At 39.7% G+C, this 19,583-nt stretch overlaps 1 protein-coding gene across 4 annotated transcripts in view; it reads right to left on the bottom strand.

Annotated features, from left to right (window-relative positions):
• Positions 1 to 1,044: 1,044 nt before the first annotated feature.
• The window catches only part of SLC39A9 (solute carrier family 39 member 9), a 48,941-nt gene continuing 30,402 nt past the window's right edge, over positions 1,045 to 19,583 (bottom strand). For 3 of the 4 annotated variants that reach the window (XM_030855350.2, XM_030855352.2, XM_060294946.1), the window contains 5 exons: positions 14,847 to 15,041; positions 8,835 to 8,903; positions 7,649 to 7,734; positions 7,006 to 7,140; positions 1,045 to 5,061 (listed from right to left, as the gene is read on the bottom strand). In XM_030855350.2, coding sequence (XP_030711210.1) covers positions 4,831 to 5,061; positions 7,006 to 7,140; positions 7,649 to 7,734; positions 8,835 to 8,903; positions 14,847 to 15,041 — 716 coding nt within the window. In that variant the 3' untranslated portion in view covers positions 1,045 to 4,830. Of the gene's footprint in view, positions 5,062 to 7,005; positions 7,141 to 7,648; positions 7,735 to 8,834; positions 8,904 to 14,846; positions 15,042 to 17,717; positions 17,858 to 19,583 lie in introns of those variants that run through there. The other variant, XM_060294945.2, reaches the window with a different exon arrangement.

The following is a 19,583-nucleotide window of genomic DNA, read 5'->3' as shown; positions in this document are numbered from 1 at the left end:
CTGGACCAAGACCTGGAGGAGGTGAGGGAGCTGGAGGAGGGGTGTTCTCGACACGGGGCAACCAGAGTGGGACACAAAGCAGGCTCATTTCCTAAAAACTACACTGCAGGATGCAGCTCTAGCTTGTAAGAATTAGAAATTAAACAGAATAAGGATTGCTGGCTATTTTGGCTAAAACTGTATATAGACACGTGTAAATACATACATCTATATACATTTTGATCTCAGGGCAGCAGGATGAAAGGGCTGTTACTTAGTAATGCTGGCTTCTGAAGATTTCACAACCACTGCTTAAGGCAAAAGAGGGATGAGGCACTTCACCTGAAAGCTTCCATCAGAGATGGCAGGAATCATAAATACCATGTCCTTTTGGCCTATTTTCTTATTTATGAGGAAAGGTTTTCAGGCAACATGTAACACTCTGGGCACAATCTTTGTAACTAGCTGTAGCACACGTGATACATATAGAAAGTCAGCACAAAGTAGACCAGTGATAATGAAATCTAATGAATAAACATAAGCTATACATTTAAATGATACATTGCTATACAGAGCGTTTATCGGTATATCAGTTAAAAAATGAGATCTAGTACTAAAGTCTACAGAGGGAGAAAACACTTATAAAATTCACAAATTGCACTTCTATTGAAATCTCTATTTCCAGAGTCAGTTGTTCATAGCGTCTACACACTCATATTAGTAACTGTGCCCTTTGAAATGCACCCACTGTGACTGGGATCTATTGGCCTGCTTCTCTTTTCTGGGATTAAATGGCTACCTTCGTAAATAATATTTGCTAACAACAATGGCCATGGAAAAAAACTGTCAATAAATTGCTATCTTTTGGGGCAGATGGTGTATTGAGTGCTTAATCTCCCCTCCTCCTTTCCTTCCCTCCTTCCCTAAAGGATGTACATATAGACACATCTTTCCACTGTCCCTCAAAACTTTTCATTACCTTTTCTGATGTTCGAATGTGGGTCCAGTCTGGTCATCAAACAGAAAAAGAAAACTGCCGAGAGGATAAGTAATGAACCACTCACATAAGGTATGCACTAATAAAAATTTAATATCATAAAATAAACCAGAAAACAGCAAAAACATTTTTTTAAACCATTCACAATTAAAGTGGAAAGAGACAAAATTATAAGGCAGCCATCCATGGAATGATTTCATGTTTACAAAGGATCCAGAAAAGGGGACATTTAAAATCACTGTTCAGGCTACTGAACCAAGGGAACTGCAGTGTTGTCCCACGAGACTTCCAACTTGGTAGAAGATGCTATGAGAAAACAGATCAAAGCCAACCTCCGTGTGTTAGGCTGGGCATATCTAGAAAATTCCTAATGGTTGTCTAGCCCTTTTATGCAAGTCATACATTTCCCTCAGGTCTCCTCAGGTGAATCTAGATGTCTCAGGTACAAAGGGGCTACATCACTGGTTTTAATTTCATAGCATCTCCAACAGTGCTCTTGGGGTTATGTGGACCATTGTGTATTGAGCAGAAGTTTTGTAATGTAAGGAAGGTACCCCTGTGGAACGCCTATAGAGAGTTCTCGCCTTGCCCTACAGCAGTTTTGGATGAAGCCGGTCATTATTCTCAGTCTCCCAAGGGGGCCCCATAGACAGGAACGTTCTTTGGGGGCTTGTGCTGTTGACATACATACAGTTCCCACGTTCAGTACCTAGCTACCATGTGTCTGAGAGGCTGGCATGTCCTCCGAGTTCTAATCCTTGAAAAAGAGAAAAACCAGGCAATGACACTTAGAAATAGGCCGGTAAAAAACACAATTACATTTTCTCCTTTCTACAAAGAACTGACCACTCAAAACAGCCATCTCTCTCATTTTTCTAATGATTCAAAATACAGGAACAGACTTGGCTGTCTTGAATAGGGAAATAAAAAGGTGATGAGGGGAAGAGAGAACAACATAGCCTCTGTAGGTGGTACTGTTTCCAACTCTCTACACTCCAGTGCAGAACCTTTGCCTAAAAAATGAAATCTGGCAATAGCATGCACAGGAAAGCCATCAGACCTGGAACATCGCTACTTTGGGGATATGGGAACTGACAAGCAATTCACTGGCGAACAAGTGATGGGAATGCATCAGTAGTGTTTTTCAACTTAATCTGCCATTTAAGAGAGCACTTGAGATCTGAAGAAAGTCTATGCCTACCGAGGAAAGGGAGTCAAATTGCAATTCAGATTAACTTTGGTTATGAGGAAGTAAGGGCCATGCTTTTCATCATCAATTGCATCTCTCTGGTAGCCAATAATTCCATCTGTAATCACGGCAGCAACTTAAGTATTGCCAAGGTTTTCAAATGTGTGAGAGCATTAAGGCATCCACATCGAAGGAGGCAGTTTTAAACAAGAGGAAAATGGAACTGAAATGTGCCAATAAGTGACCATCAGTGTGACCTCTCCTGGGACACTGCCCACCATGAGCAAGTTCTTCCCCCCGTGAAGGAGGCCTCTGCCACGCTGCTCGGTTCCTTGCTGCCTTGAGATGCATTGAGCCCTGTAAGATTAGTATGGCTATTTCTGCCTGCTGACCAGGACGGAAGTAAGTGGTTCCGAGGCAGCAGCTTTAAAATCTGGGAAAGCCCATAGCTCTTGAAAGCTGACAGGCCGTGAAAGGTTTGCTTGTTAATGTGAGGTCCAGAGGGGAAGGCAAATTTGGAAGTTAGATGGTCTGATCCTTGCCAGAGTTCAAGGCCCTACCCAGCAAGATATTGTAGCCAAACTTTTAAGTGTGATGGCAAGGCACTGCTGAAAGAGGCTTTGGCCAGCAGAACAAATTTCTGATCATTGCACACAACAATATGATAGAAAGTGCCGCTATCCAAACCGAACCAGACACTAAAATGAGCTATTTACTTAACTAAGTAAATTTCCGGGTAGAGTCAAGGCAACCGTGTTATTTTGAAGGACCAGATGAAACCCTAGGACTCTCCTAAGTCAGAGTTGTTATCAGGAAAGTCACGTAGACTTTCATACTGTACCTTCTGTTGGTTTTAATGTCGTACACAGTGGCTGCCAGCCACCATCCAGAACCAGATCCTGTTTATGCTACTTTGGTCTACAGCCAGCAGAGGGCTCTCAAGCTCTTTTTCCCCAGCTGCTGACCCAGTAACAAATCTAGGAAGGAAATAAAGATATCCTGGGCATGCTGGCTTATGTGTCCTATAAAATGTTTTACAAACTCCTAAATCCAATGCCCTGACGAAAACAGTCTTGGTTCCCCCTTTCTGTAATGTGGTGTGAAATGGTACAGAAAGTCAAAATAAATTAACAATATATCATATACTTATTTGATAACACAAGGTTTACAGGGATTTTGGCAAATATGGAAAAATTATCCTAGTTTGCTTAACACTTTTACTATCTCAATTGTTTAAATTACCAGAATATTAGTGATTGTGTCATCTCACATATGAGGAAGTGATATTTTAAGGGCTTAATAAAGCTGCATTTGACACAAAGGTAACTTCACTGAAAGGAATAAAGAACAGACACGAGACTATCTTCATCATCACAGTTCAAGAAGTGGTTGTCCTGATGAGAGAACTCAACTCACAAATATTAACATCACCACCAGCAGTAAGCAGCAAATTGTAGCGAGGAAGGGCTGGAGGGAAAAGTTAGGAGAAAAGCATGGAAAAGATGAAGAGACAAAAGACATGATTTTAATAAGCTTTAAATCAACAGGCAAACACTTCCCATTTATGATACATCTTGACTTTCTTCACTGCTACAGGTGCTTACGTGACACTGACCTAGCAGTCCCCAAGGGGCACCAAGTATTTTGCCAGAGGGACTGCTGGTCTGCTAAGATAAATACTTAAAGAGACAAAAAAAGGACAACATAGGTTTTGGTAATCTTACTTTTAAAAAGGTTATTACAAAGATGTCAGTAACTATCCGAATTCACTTATAATTGAATCCCCTTTAATTTCCAAAGATACTTTGGGACCTGACTGTTCCTGAAGGAAAGCCTATGCCTAAGGAAAGCCCACCTACTAGAACCTGGCTCCTCTATAAAGAACGTGCTGTACAGGCAGCTACTCTACACAAAGGAGAACTTGAAAAGAAATGCTTTATAAAACACTAGTTACCTCTTTAAAAGCTAGTCCACCTCTGTTGCTCCATTTGATGGAATGGCAGGCTCTCTTTAAAGAGACAAGTGCAGAAGGAGGTGTTTAAAAGACTCTCCAGACATACCCTCTTCAGTGGATCTCTCTCTCAAGTAAAAAGTCAGCTTTCAATGTGTCTTGCCGTCCTTTTCCTGACTCTAGCCCCAAATGAACTACTTATCTTTAGCATCTAAGACAGTGGGCATTATGACCTTCATTCAAGGCATAGATGTGGCATAGATGCTAAAGCACCAGACTTACACGGCGAGAACCATGTTAAAAATCAATGGATTAAAGTGGCAGAGCCTCGAAACTAAGAAAGAGATTTAGCTTAATTACAGAACACTGTACTTTCATAATTATTTCATTATGAGTATGAAGGTCTCCACTTTTCCTTAAAACTAAATTCCATCTTCCCTGAGAATAGGGTTAAGGGAAACAACAAAACTCAAAATGCCAAGGGCCCTTGAAAAGACAACACATGGAATGTCTGTATCCTTCGCAGTGTGTTGTTTCTACTCGAAAAGCTTTCCATTACTCCAGGTTTTCATCTCACCTCCCTCCAGAATCTTTAGGGTTACGGGTGGAGATGGGCAAGGCGAGACAAGAGACTGAGGAAGTGAGCAGCTGTCACGTGCTGGCTGTTCTCACTGGATGGAAAACGGCCATGGCCTGAGGCTGGACCCTCAACAGTCAGTGCTGGTGTCCTACTGACAGAGCGAGCGGGATGAGGCAGCCCAGAACCAGGGCTGCTACCTCCAGGCGGCTGAGGCCTCTCCCTCCAGCGGGGTCGGGTTTGTGGCTGTGCCCCATTCCGCCTACCTCAGGGAGGACATGCACCGTGGCAACATAAAGAAATGTCCCAGCAGAGAAAAGCATGGCCACTCCAGTGGCATTGACCTCTGAAAGGGCTTCTTTACTGCTCTGTGAAGTAAGATAGAGAAGAAAAATTAAGTCAAGTAAAATCCAGAGGCAGGAAGAAGTCCCAATAAAAAAATACCGAATATTCATAACTCGTGTTATCTGGGGCACCGGGGACATCCTGAGATCAGAACGATCTTGTTATTTATGGGAAGCTTCCAAACAAGGGTTTAAGACTATTGGTGATGTACACAATTACTTTTTCAAACAAACTTCAAGTCTGGTTGAACAGGTTTGGCCTATATTATTAAGATGGAATCAACAGCATTAATGCAGATATCAAAGTTCATACATTCATTCATTTATTCTACTAATATTAACAAATATGCCATATGCACCAGGCTCTAGGCCAGTGCCTGAGATACAGTGGGACTCGAGACACAGTACTTGCCCTCACAGAGCCTAGAAATATCTCGTAAGCTAATCTTTATACAATTCATTTCATTTTTTTTTTTTTTTTTTTTTTTTGCTGTACGCAGGCCTCTCACTGTTGTGGCCTCTCCCGTTGCGGAGCACAGGCTCCGGACGCGCAGGCTCAGCGGCCATGGCTCACGGGCCCAGCCGCTCCACAGCATGTGGGATCTTCCCGGACCGGGGCACGAAACCGCGTCCCCTGCATCGGCAGGTGGACTCTCAACCACTGTGCCACCAGGGAAGCCCTCATTTCAATTTTTTAAATGAAAAAAGTGGACCTACTAAGACAATTAATTGAAAATTTAAGAACATGCCATAAATGTAATATGTAACTCCATGCCTCCAAAATTATCATACCTTCCTCTCAAAAGTTCTAAAAACTTATATTGATCAATGCAGTAATAAATAGGGTAATATTTATTTATTTAGGCTGCACTGGGTCTTAGTTGCAGCATGTGAGATCTTTTAGTCACGGCATGCATGCAGGATCTAGTCCCCCGACCAGGGATCGACCCCAGACCCCCTGCCTTGCCAACGTGGAGTCTTACTCACTGGACCACCAGGGAAGTCCCAATAGGGTAATATTTAAAAGGGAACTATGTATTGCTCAGTGACTAAAAGACGATGAAGCTCACAATCAGGGGTTAGCAGTCCAGATCAACTAACCCTTGATTAACAGGAACTTAACCATTCTTTAACCATCTCATTGCTCATATGTTCCTTTCAACACCAATTTTACTATATCAAATACGAATTGAATGACGCTCAGAAGAATCAGTGACCTTCAGAGACAGTGGGGGAAAGTGGTTTCCAGGAACTAGCCCTGAGTTGGTTTGGTTCTAAGATTTTTCTCCTGTTGCCTGCCAATTGATATTTAAGTAAAATGGGTAAGGCTGCTGCTAAGAACTGCGGCCCTAGTGGACAAAATTATAAAGCGTGGAAAGGTCCAACTGGAGCGACAGAGCAGAATGCCCGGGCTCTGAGGTGACAAGCGACACATGCCACTTCAGGTCTGGAGCTACACTGAGTGCAATGACGAAGCCCTGGGTACTTAACATGCAGTGATATGGGAGCTGGGAGTAGAAGAATCTGAGTCTCAGCTGAATACAGAGATCTCTGCTCATCGCTTACTGCTCTCAAAGCTGCTGCAACCTTGTCCCTCCCTCACTCTTCCTGTGCCTACTGAAACATTAAATACATTCTGTTGTGACTTATTATGTATCTGTCAAATAAAATTAGCATGTCTGATAAGGTTTAAGTTGTATTATTTTAAAGATCATATATTTGTGCAAGTATTTTTGGAACTGATGCGGAAGAAGTTTTCAAATTAAATGAATAAGAAAATGCTCCAAATTTATGAAGAGGATTGACTTGGAATTAAGATGTACACTTTGTACAGGTTTTTAATTCGAATTTTATCTTTAGTTTGGGGGGTAATTTAACTGAAAAATTCAATATAAGAGACTACACCTTCTAGTAGATCACAAAGAATTAGATACTTGTCTAGATAAGCTAGGAATGAGTCAGACTTACCTTACTTAGTCCTAAGTATGTCACCATGGACATAACTGGTGCTGCCAGTGCAAAGACCAGTAAGTGCTTTCTGATTCGATTCCGCTCGAGGCCTGCATGCATTAAGAAGGAAACCAGCCCAAACGCAGCTGGTGCCTGGAAAAGAAAAACTATCCCTTGTTACTCTGGAAGTTTGGATTGCTTCTACATTATGAAGTACATATCATTTGACTGAATTCTCATACAAGAAAACCAGGCATACTAGTAAGTCTGGGCTTTGACTTTTATGAATTAATGTTCTAAGCTAGAAAATATCCCATTTGTGTGTGTGTGTGCATGTATGTGTGTCTGTGTAATAGTTAAGAAAAGAGTAAAAAGAAAGGAAGAATATTTATGAACAAAAATTACTATGAAATGTAGAAATCTGTAGAGGACTTAACAGTTTGTGTATATGACCATAAAAAATAAAACCCCTTCAAGTATAAGGTTAAGAAAATGGTAGCAGAAGACCCAGCTATGAACAGATTTATTCAATTCTCTAAAATGAACCGCAATTACGAAAATAACTAAAAAAACTTTCCATTCCAGAAAAACATAATGACCAAAGAGAATTTTTAATTATAAATGTAGTCAATACCAAATCTTACACCAAAATTCTGCTTACCTTATGTAGCATTATTGCCACAAACACAATTAACTGGACACTAGTTTGTGAAGTAGAAGCTGCTGCTCCCAAAGCAACACCGTCAGCTGAATTTGGAAAAAGTGAAACATAAAACACTATAACTATAAATAACAACTATAATAGTTGGTGAGTGACTGGGTGGGCTTTAGAGTCAGATAGAGCTGGACTGGACTCTGGGACGGTTACTTAACCTTTCTGAACCTTAGCCTTCTCATTTCTACAATGGGTTCAATAAAGTATGTATTCCTAGGGTTTTCATGAGGTAACATAGGTGAAGAGCTTAGCATAGGTGCTATTCAATATTCAATTTGTCAGTTATTGTTGCTGTTGTTGGAAAAGTATGATGCTCAAAAATCTACTGATTAATCAATCAAACTGTAATAACAGAAATATCAAAGAATTCCAAAGGAAGCATCTCTGCATCTTGCAGATGAAAAACCAAAATAAAGACACTGCGACTTGGCATAGATGATTTACACGTAATGAGTAAACAGTGGTTGAAATGGATGAATTTTTTTGTTAGAAAAGCATGTTTTACTAGAAAGTCCAGATAACAGTGTGTCACCTTTCACATGCTTTTGTCATTTACAGAGCCCTACTACTCGGACTAGTTTTGGTTATGATTCTAAGGCATGCCCTGTCAGCAATGCTGAGACTTCGACACTCTACAGCCTACCTCTGCCTCACCTGGCACTTGGGTAGATACCCAGCACCAGGGCTACTGAGTACAAAAGTGAGCAGGCTCTTATGCAGATGAGATCCTACAGTAGAGGTCAGCAAACTTTTTGTCAAAGGGATAGATAGGAAGAATTTTAGCCTTCGTGAGTCATTTGGTCTCTTGCAACTACTCAACTCTACCATTGTGTGAAAGCAGCCACAGATAGTACGTAAACAAGTGGCCATGGCTGTGTTCCAATACAACTTTACTATGGACACTGAAATTTGAATTTCATGTATTTTTCATGTACCACAAATTATTTTCATCCATTAAGAAATACAGAACCATTCTTATTGCAACCCCAACACTGAGTACTCCAGGGCTCATGCTTCTGTTGGAGGCCTTCATTAAGCAACCCTTTCCCCAAAAGGCCAGCCCTAGAGTATTTCATGTGGATGGTCCCTGTGTGACAGAAAAGAAAGGGGTTCCACTGCAATGTGACCCTACCTGCAGCATGGACGACCAGACCCAGCGTGGTGGTGATTTTGGAATTGCTAGGCCTTGCTGTTTCTGGATCTGAAGTAAAAATACGCAAGTCAGCCATGAAGCAACGTGAAACAGAAACTATTAGAACATTCGCCTGCGGGTGGAAGAAGTCTTCGAAAGCTCTTAAAGTAGAACATTATTATTTTCCTCACTATTGTCTTTTTTCTTCTGCTTCAAACGCTTGGAAGTTTCCCCTGTCCTGAAGAGGTGGGCAGGTGGAAACTCTTCATTTGACCCAGGCTTCCCTGAACAGACAAGATGTCACCCCAAACAGCCTCACACCTCTTAACGCTTCACCTCTCCAAGGAAAGTGCTCTGTGGCGTCTGACCACCTCTCTAGACCAATCTCATTGTCATTGCCTACCCCTCCCCCTCCCCCTCCCCAGCCTCCTGCAACTTTATCTGTATTCTAACATCAAAATGTCGTTCACATTTGCCTTTCTCCATTTTGTTGCCACCATCCTAACCTAAATTTTCATCACCTCAAACCTAAATTAGCAATAGGCTCCCATCTGGTTGTCTCCCCTTACTCTCATTTCTCCCTAACCTAATTCATCTTACACATCCTTGTCGGATTCATCTTTCTGAATCACCACCCTTGTGATGGGTCAGTTAAGAATCTGCTGCTTTTCAAATTCAGTCCAAACTGCTCTATTAAGTAGGTCTTGAGCCCTCTATCAACTGGTATCATCTCTTTTTTTTTTAATAAATTTATTTATTTTTGGCTGCATTGGGTCTTTGTTGCTACTCACGGGCTTTCTCTAGTTGCGAGAGCAGGGACTACTCTTCATTGCAGTGCGCAGGCTTCTCACTGTGGTGGCTTTTCTTTGTTGCAGAGCACAGGCTCTAGGCACGTGGGTTTCAGTAGTTGTGGCTCGCAGGCTCAGTAGTTGTGGCTCACAGTCTCTAGAGCACAGGCTCAGTAGCTGTGGCACACGGGCTTCGTTGCTCCGTGGCATGTGGGATCTTCCCAGACCAGGGCTCGAACCCGTGTCTCCTGCATTGGCAGGCAGATTCTTAACCACTGTGCCACCAGGGAAGTCCTCAACTGGTATCATCTTATTTCTTACTGTCCAGTCCAGTTAAACCAGTTTCTGTAACACCCTCTAACAAAAACTGTCTCATTCTCCTTTCCCCAAATCTCCTCACCCCTAATTCTTGGCATGTACTACACTGCCCAGCTCATCAATCCAAAACCAAGACATTGTTCAAAGTCTTAATTCTAGGACCGCTTACTCTGCAAAAGAATCAAAGATTAATTCCAGCCTAGAACAACTCTCCCCTTGCCTAGAAATGTACAGCTCTATGCACAGTCTCTACATGCTACTTCAAGGCTTCTTCTGTGTTCCACCTTAGATATACAAAACTGTTTTCGCTTAAATATGTCCCTCCCAACTGACTGTGAACTATACAGAATTAAATTTTATACTTCTTTCCATTTTTTTATTTGTCTTATAGAATGTATCATAGCACTGGTCACCGAACAGTTGCTTAATAAATCCTTGTTGGAGATTAAAAAAAGTATTTATCTGTATTACAGGTATTATAAGAAATATACAGGGCATCCCTGGTGGCGCAGTGGTTGAGAGTCCGCCTGCCAATGCAGGAGATGTGGGTTCGTGCCCCGGTCCGGGAAGATCCCACATGCCGCGGAGCGGCTGGGCCCGTGAGCCATGGCCGCTGGGCCTGCGCGTCTGGAGCCTGTGCTCCGCAACGGGAGAGGCCACAACAGTGAGAGGCCCGCGTACCGCAAAAAAAAAAAAAAAAAAAAAATTATCTTCTAATTAAAACACTGCAAGAAGGGAAGCTAAAGCCCCTAATCACTCTGAGACAACAGATATTTCAATATCACCCCAAACTGGAAAGAACGATCATATTACACTGTGTGACAAGCTTGTTTTGGCTTTTCTTTACACAGTCTTGTGGTCTAATTATAAGTAGCATCTTAAAAAAAATTAGAGGGGGGCTTCCCTGGTGGCGCAGTGGTTGAGAATTTGCCTGCCAATGCAGGGGACACGGGTTCGAGCCCTGGTCTGGGAAGATCTTACATGCTGCGGAGCAACTGGGCCCGTGAGCCACAACTACTGAGCCTGCGCGTCTGGAGCCTGTGCTCCGCAACAAGAGAGGCCGCGACAGTGAGAGGCCCGCGCACCGCGATGAAGAGTGGCCCCCGCTCGCCACAGCTAGAGAAAGCCCTCGCACAGAAACAAAGACCCAACACACCCAAAAATAAATAAATTAATTAATTAAAAAAATTAGGTTTAAAATTAAAACACAATTTCTATAAATCTATAGGAAAAGACTCTGATTCAGAATAAATTTAATAAACGAATTAACTTTTACTGATAATAATACATAAAATCCTGCAGGTAATAGGTAAAGTGAGGTCACCAGATACATGAAAACCAGCAAAAACAGTGACCTCTGAGACAAAGCAGGAGGAAAAATAAACACATACTACATTTAATTCTTTGTATGGGGCTACAGGACACTAATGCACCTATAAATGCATTTTAAATTTAAACTGACAAGAATTGCAAGAAAAATGTCATAAAGGCCACTATGGACAACTATGTAATGTAGCTGGAGTCAGAGTCCATCCAACAGAGGGTGCTTCTCATTTGCTATTTGGAATAAAGCACATAAGTAAAACCTTTTACTCCAAAATCAATTTCCTAAAATAAGACTTGGTTAGTTAAAAAAAAAAAAGTTGCAAGAATAGTTCAAAAAGCAATCATATACCCTTTTCTCAGAATGACTAATTGTCCAACATTTTGCCCCATTTGCTTTATCATTTGGGCTTATGCTCTCTTGTTTTCTATCTACACTACACAAATACACATATTTGTGTATATCTTTTTTTCTGTACCATTTAAGAGTAAATTGCATACATTGTAACTCTTTATACTTAGATACTTCCGTGTGTATTTCTGATGATAAAGGATATTTTCTTATATAATCACAGTAAAGTTATCAACTTCAGTAAATTTAACATTGATATTTTTTTCTACTCTCTCTTGCATATTCTAATTTGTCAATTGCCCAAGAATGTCTTTCAGGGCATTTTTCCTTTTCCAGGAAGGATCCAGCCTAAGATCATATGTTGCACCTAGTTTTATCTCTTTAGTCTCCTTTAATCTGAGACATTTTCTCTGCCTTTGACTTTGTGACATTGATATCTCTGAAGAATACATTTCCTTCCCTGCGCCTTTCTTGTTTTATAACAGAGTGGTCCTTCCTTTTGGATTTGTCTGATGTGTTCTTAGATGATGCATTCTTGGATGGAATACTACATAGGTGATGCTCCTCAGGCTATCACATCTAGAGGCACAGGATGAACATCTGCTGCTCACTGGTGGTGTGAATTCTGGATTATATATTGGATATTGTAAATGTTATCTTGTGGATACTATGGATTCTATTATATTCCTCCAAAGAGTGTTGATTTTTTGCTTTGCTTTACATAACTGGATTTGGCTCAAACTGCAAACTCTGTCTTCTGGGCAGCTGCCTAAATCTCAGTTTAGTTCTTTTACATTTAGCTGAGCTGTCTAGAGTCTGCCCAAGAAAGCATGGTTCAGGGCTTAGCCAGAGACTTGGGCAGTTTATACATAGAATTTGGGGCTGAGTTTCTCTGTCTCTCTCCTTTCTAAGATTCTCCCCTCACTTTCCAGGGGCTGGGTAGCTTGAACTCTGTCCTCCAGTTCCTTAGGCCAGAAAGACTGTCTTCTATCAGTTAGTTACCCCATAGGCACTGACTGCTAAAAGCAGTAAAAATAGGAACTAAAAGTAGTAAAAATAGGTTCCAAGTGTAGACTCCCTTCCAGAATTTGCCTCCTTTAGGTCACTCACTCTCCAATGTCTTCCGATAGTGGTTTCCAAAATTCTGTCCAAAGTTTACAGTTATCTGTACAGAGGCTGGTCTGGTAGGAACATTCTGCCCACACTGAAAGCAGAATACCAGTGACATTAATTTTGATCATCTGATCAAGGTATTGTCCGATTTCTTCATTTAGTTACTTTTTTTTCCCTTGTAACTAATAAGCAAATCAAAATATACCCCCTAGATTTAACATTCATTGATGATTCTGGCCTGAGCCAATTTTTACTATGAAGGTTGCAAAGATGATTGTCCAACTCCAACTGCTTGCACATTTACCAACTGGAATTTAGCTTCTGCTGGAACCAAATGCCCTCCCTTCTCCTTTTATCTTTCTCCCATGTGGATGTGCCCATTGATTCCCATTTTTTCAATGATTTACGCTTTATTGCTGTTCTTAATTATCTTGGTGCACAAACTGTCTGAGATCTGGCCAAGAGAAGCCCCTTCAAGCTGGTTCCTATATCCTGTGACATGTTTCCATCTTCTTTGAGCACTAGATGTTCCAAGCTCATTTTATCCTTACCCTGTCCTGTCCTAGAATCAGCCATTTCTCTGAAGAGCCCTGATATGCTCATTGCTAGTGGGGTGTCTTTACTTCTTGGCCCTCTCTGCACACAGAACTAAGACATACATACATGTATACATAGACACACATGTATATGCACACATACACATATACGTTTTAGAAATCATGATTCCAAGAGCTCCGATTCCAACCCATCCCTGTAGGGGTTCTTTCTTGCTTTCCCTCATTCCCTATTTGCATGTCCCTTCTTCCTCAGTGAGGGCTCTGGTTCCACCAACAGCGACACATTTACTCATTTGCTCAATCTTGTAACGTATCTAAACTAGTTTCAGAACTGTTTTGCCCACACCATTACAAAAAGCAAAGCCTATTAAAAAGAGTTCAGTACTGTTTACGCTTCTTCCCCAACTCTACTCACCACTAAAGGTATATAGTCAAATACTACATTCGTAAGTTACTTGAATTAGTTTTTTCTGCATCCCCTTCAGTGTAACTGTGTTATTCATTTGAAGTATAGTTCATCTGTTTCAGTTAGCTCCCCCATCCTTTGCTGATTTCATTTTATATTTTGAATATGGAAAATATTAACATATTTCCCAAAGTTAAAACTATATCAAAAAGGCATGCCCGGGGAAGTGTCATGCCCTCCCAAAACCCTTCTACCTTATCCCACCCATGCCCTCACTCCTACAAGTAATCAACTTTGTTTTCTAGCTGATCCTTCATATGTTTCCTTTTTGTAAAGATAGGCAAATATATACACGTATACTTGTTTCCCCTTCTTTTTTACACAAAACATAATATATGATGTACAATAACTTATTTTTGCTTTTTTTTTTCCCGCTTAACAGTATTTCCTGGAAATCTCTCCATATTGGTTCACAGAGATCTGATTCCCTATTCTATTTCACAGCTACATAGAACTCCATTACATGGACACACCACACTACACTCAACCAATCTGCATGACTGGACATTGAAGGGTTTTTACAATGATAAACAATGCTGCGCTGATTAGTCTTGTGCATATGTATTTTCATACTGGAGCTGATTCATCAGAACAGATTCCTAGAAGTGCGATTTTGGGGTTGAAGGGTAAATTCTCCACTACAGGGGCTGTACCACTATGCACACCCACAGCAATAGATGAGAGTGCCTGTTTCTTCACAGCTTTGCCAACAGAGTATACTGCCAAGGTTTTGAATTTTTGCCTATCTGACAGGTGAGAAATGGCATCTCAGTGGAATTTTGATTTGATCTAAAGTCCACAGGCTTTAGACTGCTGACTGCTGAAAGGCTCCATGGCACAAAAAGGGTTAAGAACTTCTGCCCTAGACCTCCATCAAATGAGCTTTAAAATAACCAGGGTAATAATATAATAAACACTCCCTTGTGCCACATGTCACAACCCACTAGCTTTCTCAAATGAATGAAGTGTTCACCAGAACCTGAGAAAGTTTTAGCACTAAATAAGGCCACTGATACATACTGAATTATTCAATCATTGGTGATCACCTAAAATGCAAATGTTTTGCACTGCCCAGAAAACCTTGGAGCTACTTACCATCAGTAGAATGCACATGGGAGCTGCCAATCTGGTCCACCAGCAACATGAAAACAAAGCCCAGTACGAGGGAAACACCGATGTAGGCATGGAGCTGTGTGTGGTCATGGCTGTGCTCATGTTCATGGGCAACCGGTATTTCTGCTTTGTCTGACGCAATCACATTCTGTGTTTGACTCGCTTGGTGGTGTTTCCCTAGAACAGAATGAACCATAAAGAGAAAATGTGTTTTCCCCCTCAAAACATCTTCATGTAGAAGCTTCCATTCTTTTGTATTTCAAGCTCTACAGATTTTACTGCAAAGACATTCACTTCCTGTGTTATAATCTAGCCAATCATAAACTCCCTTAACTTAAAGTTCATGATAAAAAAATTTCCAAGGGTCCTCTGCTTTTGGCATGCAGAGCTTTTAACTGCCTATTATTCCCAAAACCTAGGAAGTGGAAGCAAATCACCAAGAAAGCAGTCATATTCCCAAGGGATAGCATCCCCAAATCTTCCTTTCGGGCTAGAGAAATTCACACCAATCTCACCAGAAACTACAGTAAGGTTTATTTTGATGAAAATAGGCAAATGAAGAACAGTAACAGTGAAAATAATTACAATCAAATTTATCTAGTTTTACACTTAGGTTGATATAAAAATTGCAAATAAAGGGCAAACTGAGTATAAAACACTTTTAGCTTTAAAAATCTCAGGGGACAATCACTAATTAGAAACCAAAAGGGCAGAGCAGTTTAAAAGAGACATTTCCTTCTAGAAAGATGACTGTTCTAGAAAGATGACTGTTCTAGAAATATGATTGTCAGGATACTCTGAATTACAGTAAATGACACCTGGCTAAGTAATACTGCTAGTTTATTATACTCACGTATTTGACACTCAAAACATAAACACTTCAAGGCCAGAATCCTGATCTTTGCTGTGTTTCATAAATACAGGCTAACATACTAAACACATTTCTTGCTTGTAATTAGATTAAGCATTTTAATCTTTGACCAAAGAAATTACATAAGTCTGTTGCAATGTTTTAGAGCCTGCCTTAATTCTTTAAAAGTCATTTTTGAGAAGCACAAAGCACATACCATCTTAAGATAATAAAAACTCATGTATTTTTCTAATTCTTGAAAGATTTTTTGTTTATTTACACACCTTTTTTTTAACTTTTAAAAAATGTGGTAAAATACACATTACATAAAATTTACTTACCATTTTAACCATTTTTAAGCATACAATTCTGTGGCTTTAAGTACACTCACATCATTCTACAACCATCATCCATCTCTAAAACTTTTTCACCTTCCCAAAGTAATTTTTTAATCTTAAGATTTTTTTTCCCTAATAGTGATTGCATTTACTTGTTTTAAAATGTCTAAATCTCTCTCTTTTTTTTAAATCAACTTTATTGAGGTATAACTCACAAATGTAAAAACTCTAGTAACTACCACCAAGGTCAAGATATGGAACAGTACTTGAAAATATCAGAAAAGTTGTCTTGTGCGTCCCTGGAGTCAATATGTCACTCTTGGTCCCAAGCAGGCACTGAAGAGCTTTTTGTCCCCAGAGTTTTCCCTGATCTAGGATTTCATATAAATGGAATTATGCAATATATCCTCTTTTGCATAAGGATTCTTTTGTTCAGCATAACATTTTGAGATTTATCTAAGCTTTGCATGTAGTTTGGTCCTCTTTTTTGTTGAGTAGTGTTCCATTGTATGGACATATCACAACTTGTTTATCCGTTCAGCTGTTGATAGCCATTTAGGTAATTTCCAATTTTGGTCCATTATAAATAAAGCTGCTATGAGCATTCAGGTGCAAGTCTTTCTGTGGATACACATTTTCTTTTCCCTTGGGTAAATACCTAGGATCAGAACTGACAGGTGTATGTATGTTTAACGTTATAAAAAAGAACTGTCAAACTGTTCTCCGAAGTGGCTGTACTATTTTACAAACCCAACAGCAATGTTTGAGAGTACTAGTTGCTCCATTCCATTGTCAACATTTGATATTGTGAGGCTTTAAATTTTTAACCATTTTTACATAGGTGATCATGTCATCTGCAAACAGATAGTTTTACTTCTTGCCAATCTTTACGCCTTTTCTTTCTTTTTCTGGCCTTACTTCAGACTTGCGTCTGGCCAAGACCCCAAGTACAATGTTAAGTACAAGTGGTTGAGAGGAGACAGCCATGTTTTGTTCCCAGTGTTAGGCATCTTACCTGTAGGTTTTTCAAATATACCCTTTCTCAGTAAGGAAGTTCTTTCCTAGTTTGCTGAGAATTAGGAGTTTAATTCTGTCAAATGTTTATGCTTTTCTGTACCTGTTAAGGATGATCAAATGGTTTTTCTACTTTATTCGATTAAGATAATAAATTAAAATGGTTTTTGGATATTAATCCAACCCCTGATTTGCATTCCTAGGATAGACTCCAATTGGTCAAAATGTATTATCCTGTCTATATATTGCTGTATTCAATTTGCTAATATTTGGTAAAGCACTGTGCCAACTACATTCATGAGGGATATCTGTCTGCAATATTTTTTCTTGTAACATCTCTGTTTGAGTTACACTGGCATCTTAAAATGAGACGGAGTGCTCCTCCAAGAGACAGGCAGAAAAAAACTTCCTCCAGCCCCCCAATTTCCATTTTATTAATTTAAACAAGTTCTACGAGTATCAGCAGTTAATGTTAATGGTGCTAATGTTAAGCAGTTTTTGAAATTGCTGACATGAGACTTATGACAATGTTTTTTAAACTTTTAAGGACATGATCCCTAGTAAAAAATAAATTTTACATCATGATCTAGTAAACATACACATAGATGAAAAACTAAATAAAAATTTGCAAAAAATAATACTTATCCTTACAATGGTTACAACGCACTATTCTATTTCTTCATCTGTCTTGTCCCTCCTTTGTGCTCTTCTTAAATGCCAGTCACAAGTCCAACTTATTAAATTTATTTCAAGATCCAGAGTTGCTACCTTCAGTTTGGAAGCACTGCTGGAGGTAAAGAGAGACTTTCAGAGGAAGAAATGGATGGTTTTGGAATAAAAGGTATTTCCTGGAAATCAGAAGCCTACGCTGCAGTGATCAATTAAAGAGAACTGAACGCTAGACAGGTCTAGGAGGAAAAGGTGGGCAGACAGAATGTGCCTACCCTGTCCTTCATGCAAGCAAAATTATTGTTAGCAGTAAGGATTTTAAGCTAGAGAACTTACTGAAAGCTCAGAGATGAAAAATAATTAAGTTTATGAGAGAAGCAATCTAAGAATTTTGATCAGTAGTGTTGGACAATTAAAATGTAGCCTCATGGTAAAAGGAGGGTGTTCAGTTTGTGAAAAATCATTGAGCTATATACTGCCAATATGTGTACTTTCTTGTATGTATGACGTATACTTTTTTGTATGCAATATTTCAATAAAAAGTTAATAAACTCAAAATGCAGTACCCTGATGACCAATACTGAGATGGCAGAACTCACTACTTTTCAAGTAGGTCTTTGTGTGCTGGGAGGATAGCTTAGCATGGCCTCAAGAATGTAAAATAAATAAACGAAGTAAAACAATTGACTTTCTCTAAAGACAAGGCAATTTTTGGTATGCTTCTGTTTTAACATACAAAACCAATTCTTCATATTTATAGATGTAAAGAAACTACACATGTGAAGTCAGTCATAGAATTTTGCTAACTACAATTTTCAACACTATTTAGAAAGATGCTATTGGAAAGGATTTGAATGATTATCTTTTCATAAGGTACCCACTAAATATTTAACAAAACGGGCTCCTGTCTCTGCCTCTGCTTAGACTCTGCAGGAGTTAATGAATCCATGGGCCTTCCATGCTGCTTCTCCTGGATAACACCTTGTCTTTCAAAACTCAGCTCATAAGTCCCTTCCTCCTTGAGATTTTCTGTGTCCTCCTCTAGTCATGTACACACAGAGTAGTAGTACGTGTCTACCATAGATTTTATATGACTATAACATAATTCAGACAGCAGCAAACTGCAGGACAGAGGCTCATGCCTAGCTCTGTAAATAAAATTTGCACTGGAACACAGCCATGCTCATTTGTTCATGGACTGTCTGTGGTTGCTTTCATGCTATGACAGCAGAGTTGAGTAACTGCAACAGAAACCATATGGCCCACAAAGCCTAAAATATTTACTATCTGGCCCTTTACAGAAAAAGTTTGCCAACCCCTGCTGTCACTGACTGTTAATTTATTCATTTTCCATCAGCTGTGAATTCTTGAAGGCAGGGCTATATTGTGTATCTATGAACGGATAACAATCAATATAAGGCCATAAATTGAGTAGATACTCAACAAATTGATGTTGAAGGCAAAAAAATGGCCTTCACTTCTATATTTTTTTTATGTGGCATTTCATCTCAAAAGTTATGCAATTAATGACTTCCTAAGCAAAAAGATTTTTTTAAATGGAAATAAAATACAACCTTTTAGTTGTATGTTTTAAGGTAATTATGCACATGCTTCTTTATAAATCCAGACTTAATAGGTAACAGATGTACATGCTAAATTAGGTGAAAGGTCATGCTAAAGCGAGCTTAGGTACAAAGGTGGGTTAACACCTTATTAAAGGGTGTTAGTCATACTATTATTTGTGAACAGTTGCATAATAATTTTTAAAGATAATTAATTTTCAGGTGTCCATAGTTCTGAAACTAAATGTCAAGCCTAATTACAACTTTCAAAGGGTGGCCGAAATTA

The sequence above is a fragment of the Globicephala melas genome, chromosome 2, assembly GCF_963455315.2.
Source record: "Globicephala melas chromosome 2, mGloMel1.2, whole genome shotgun sequence".
Classification (NCBI taxonomy): domain Eukaryota; kingdom Metazoa; phylum Chordata; class Mammalia; order Artiodactyla; family Delphinidae; genus Globicephala; species Globicephala melas.
This window is presented reverse-complemented; position numbering and strand designations above follow the sequence as displayed.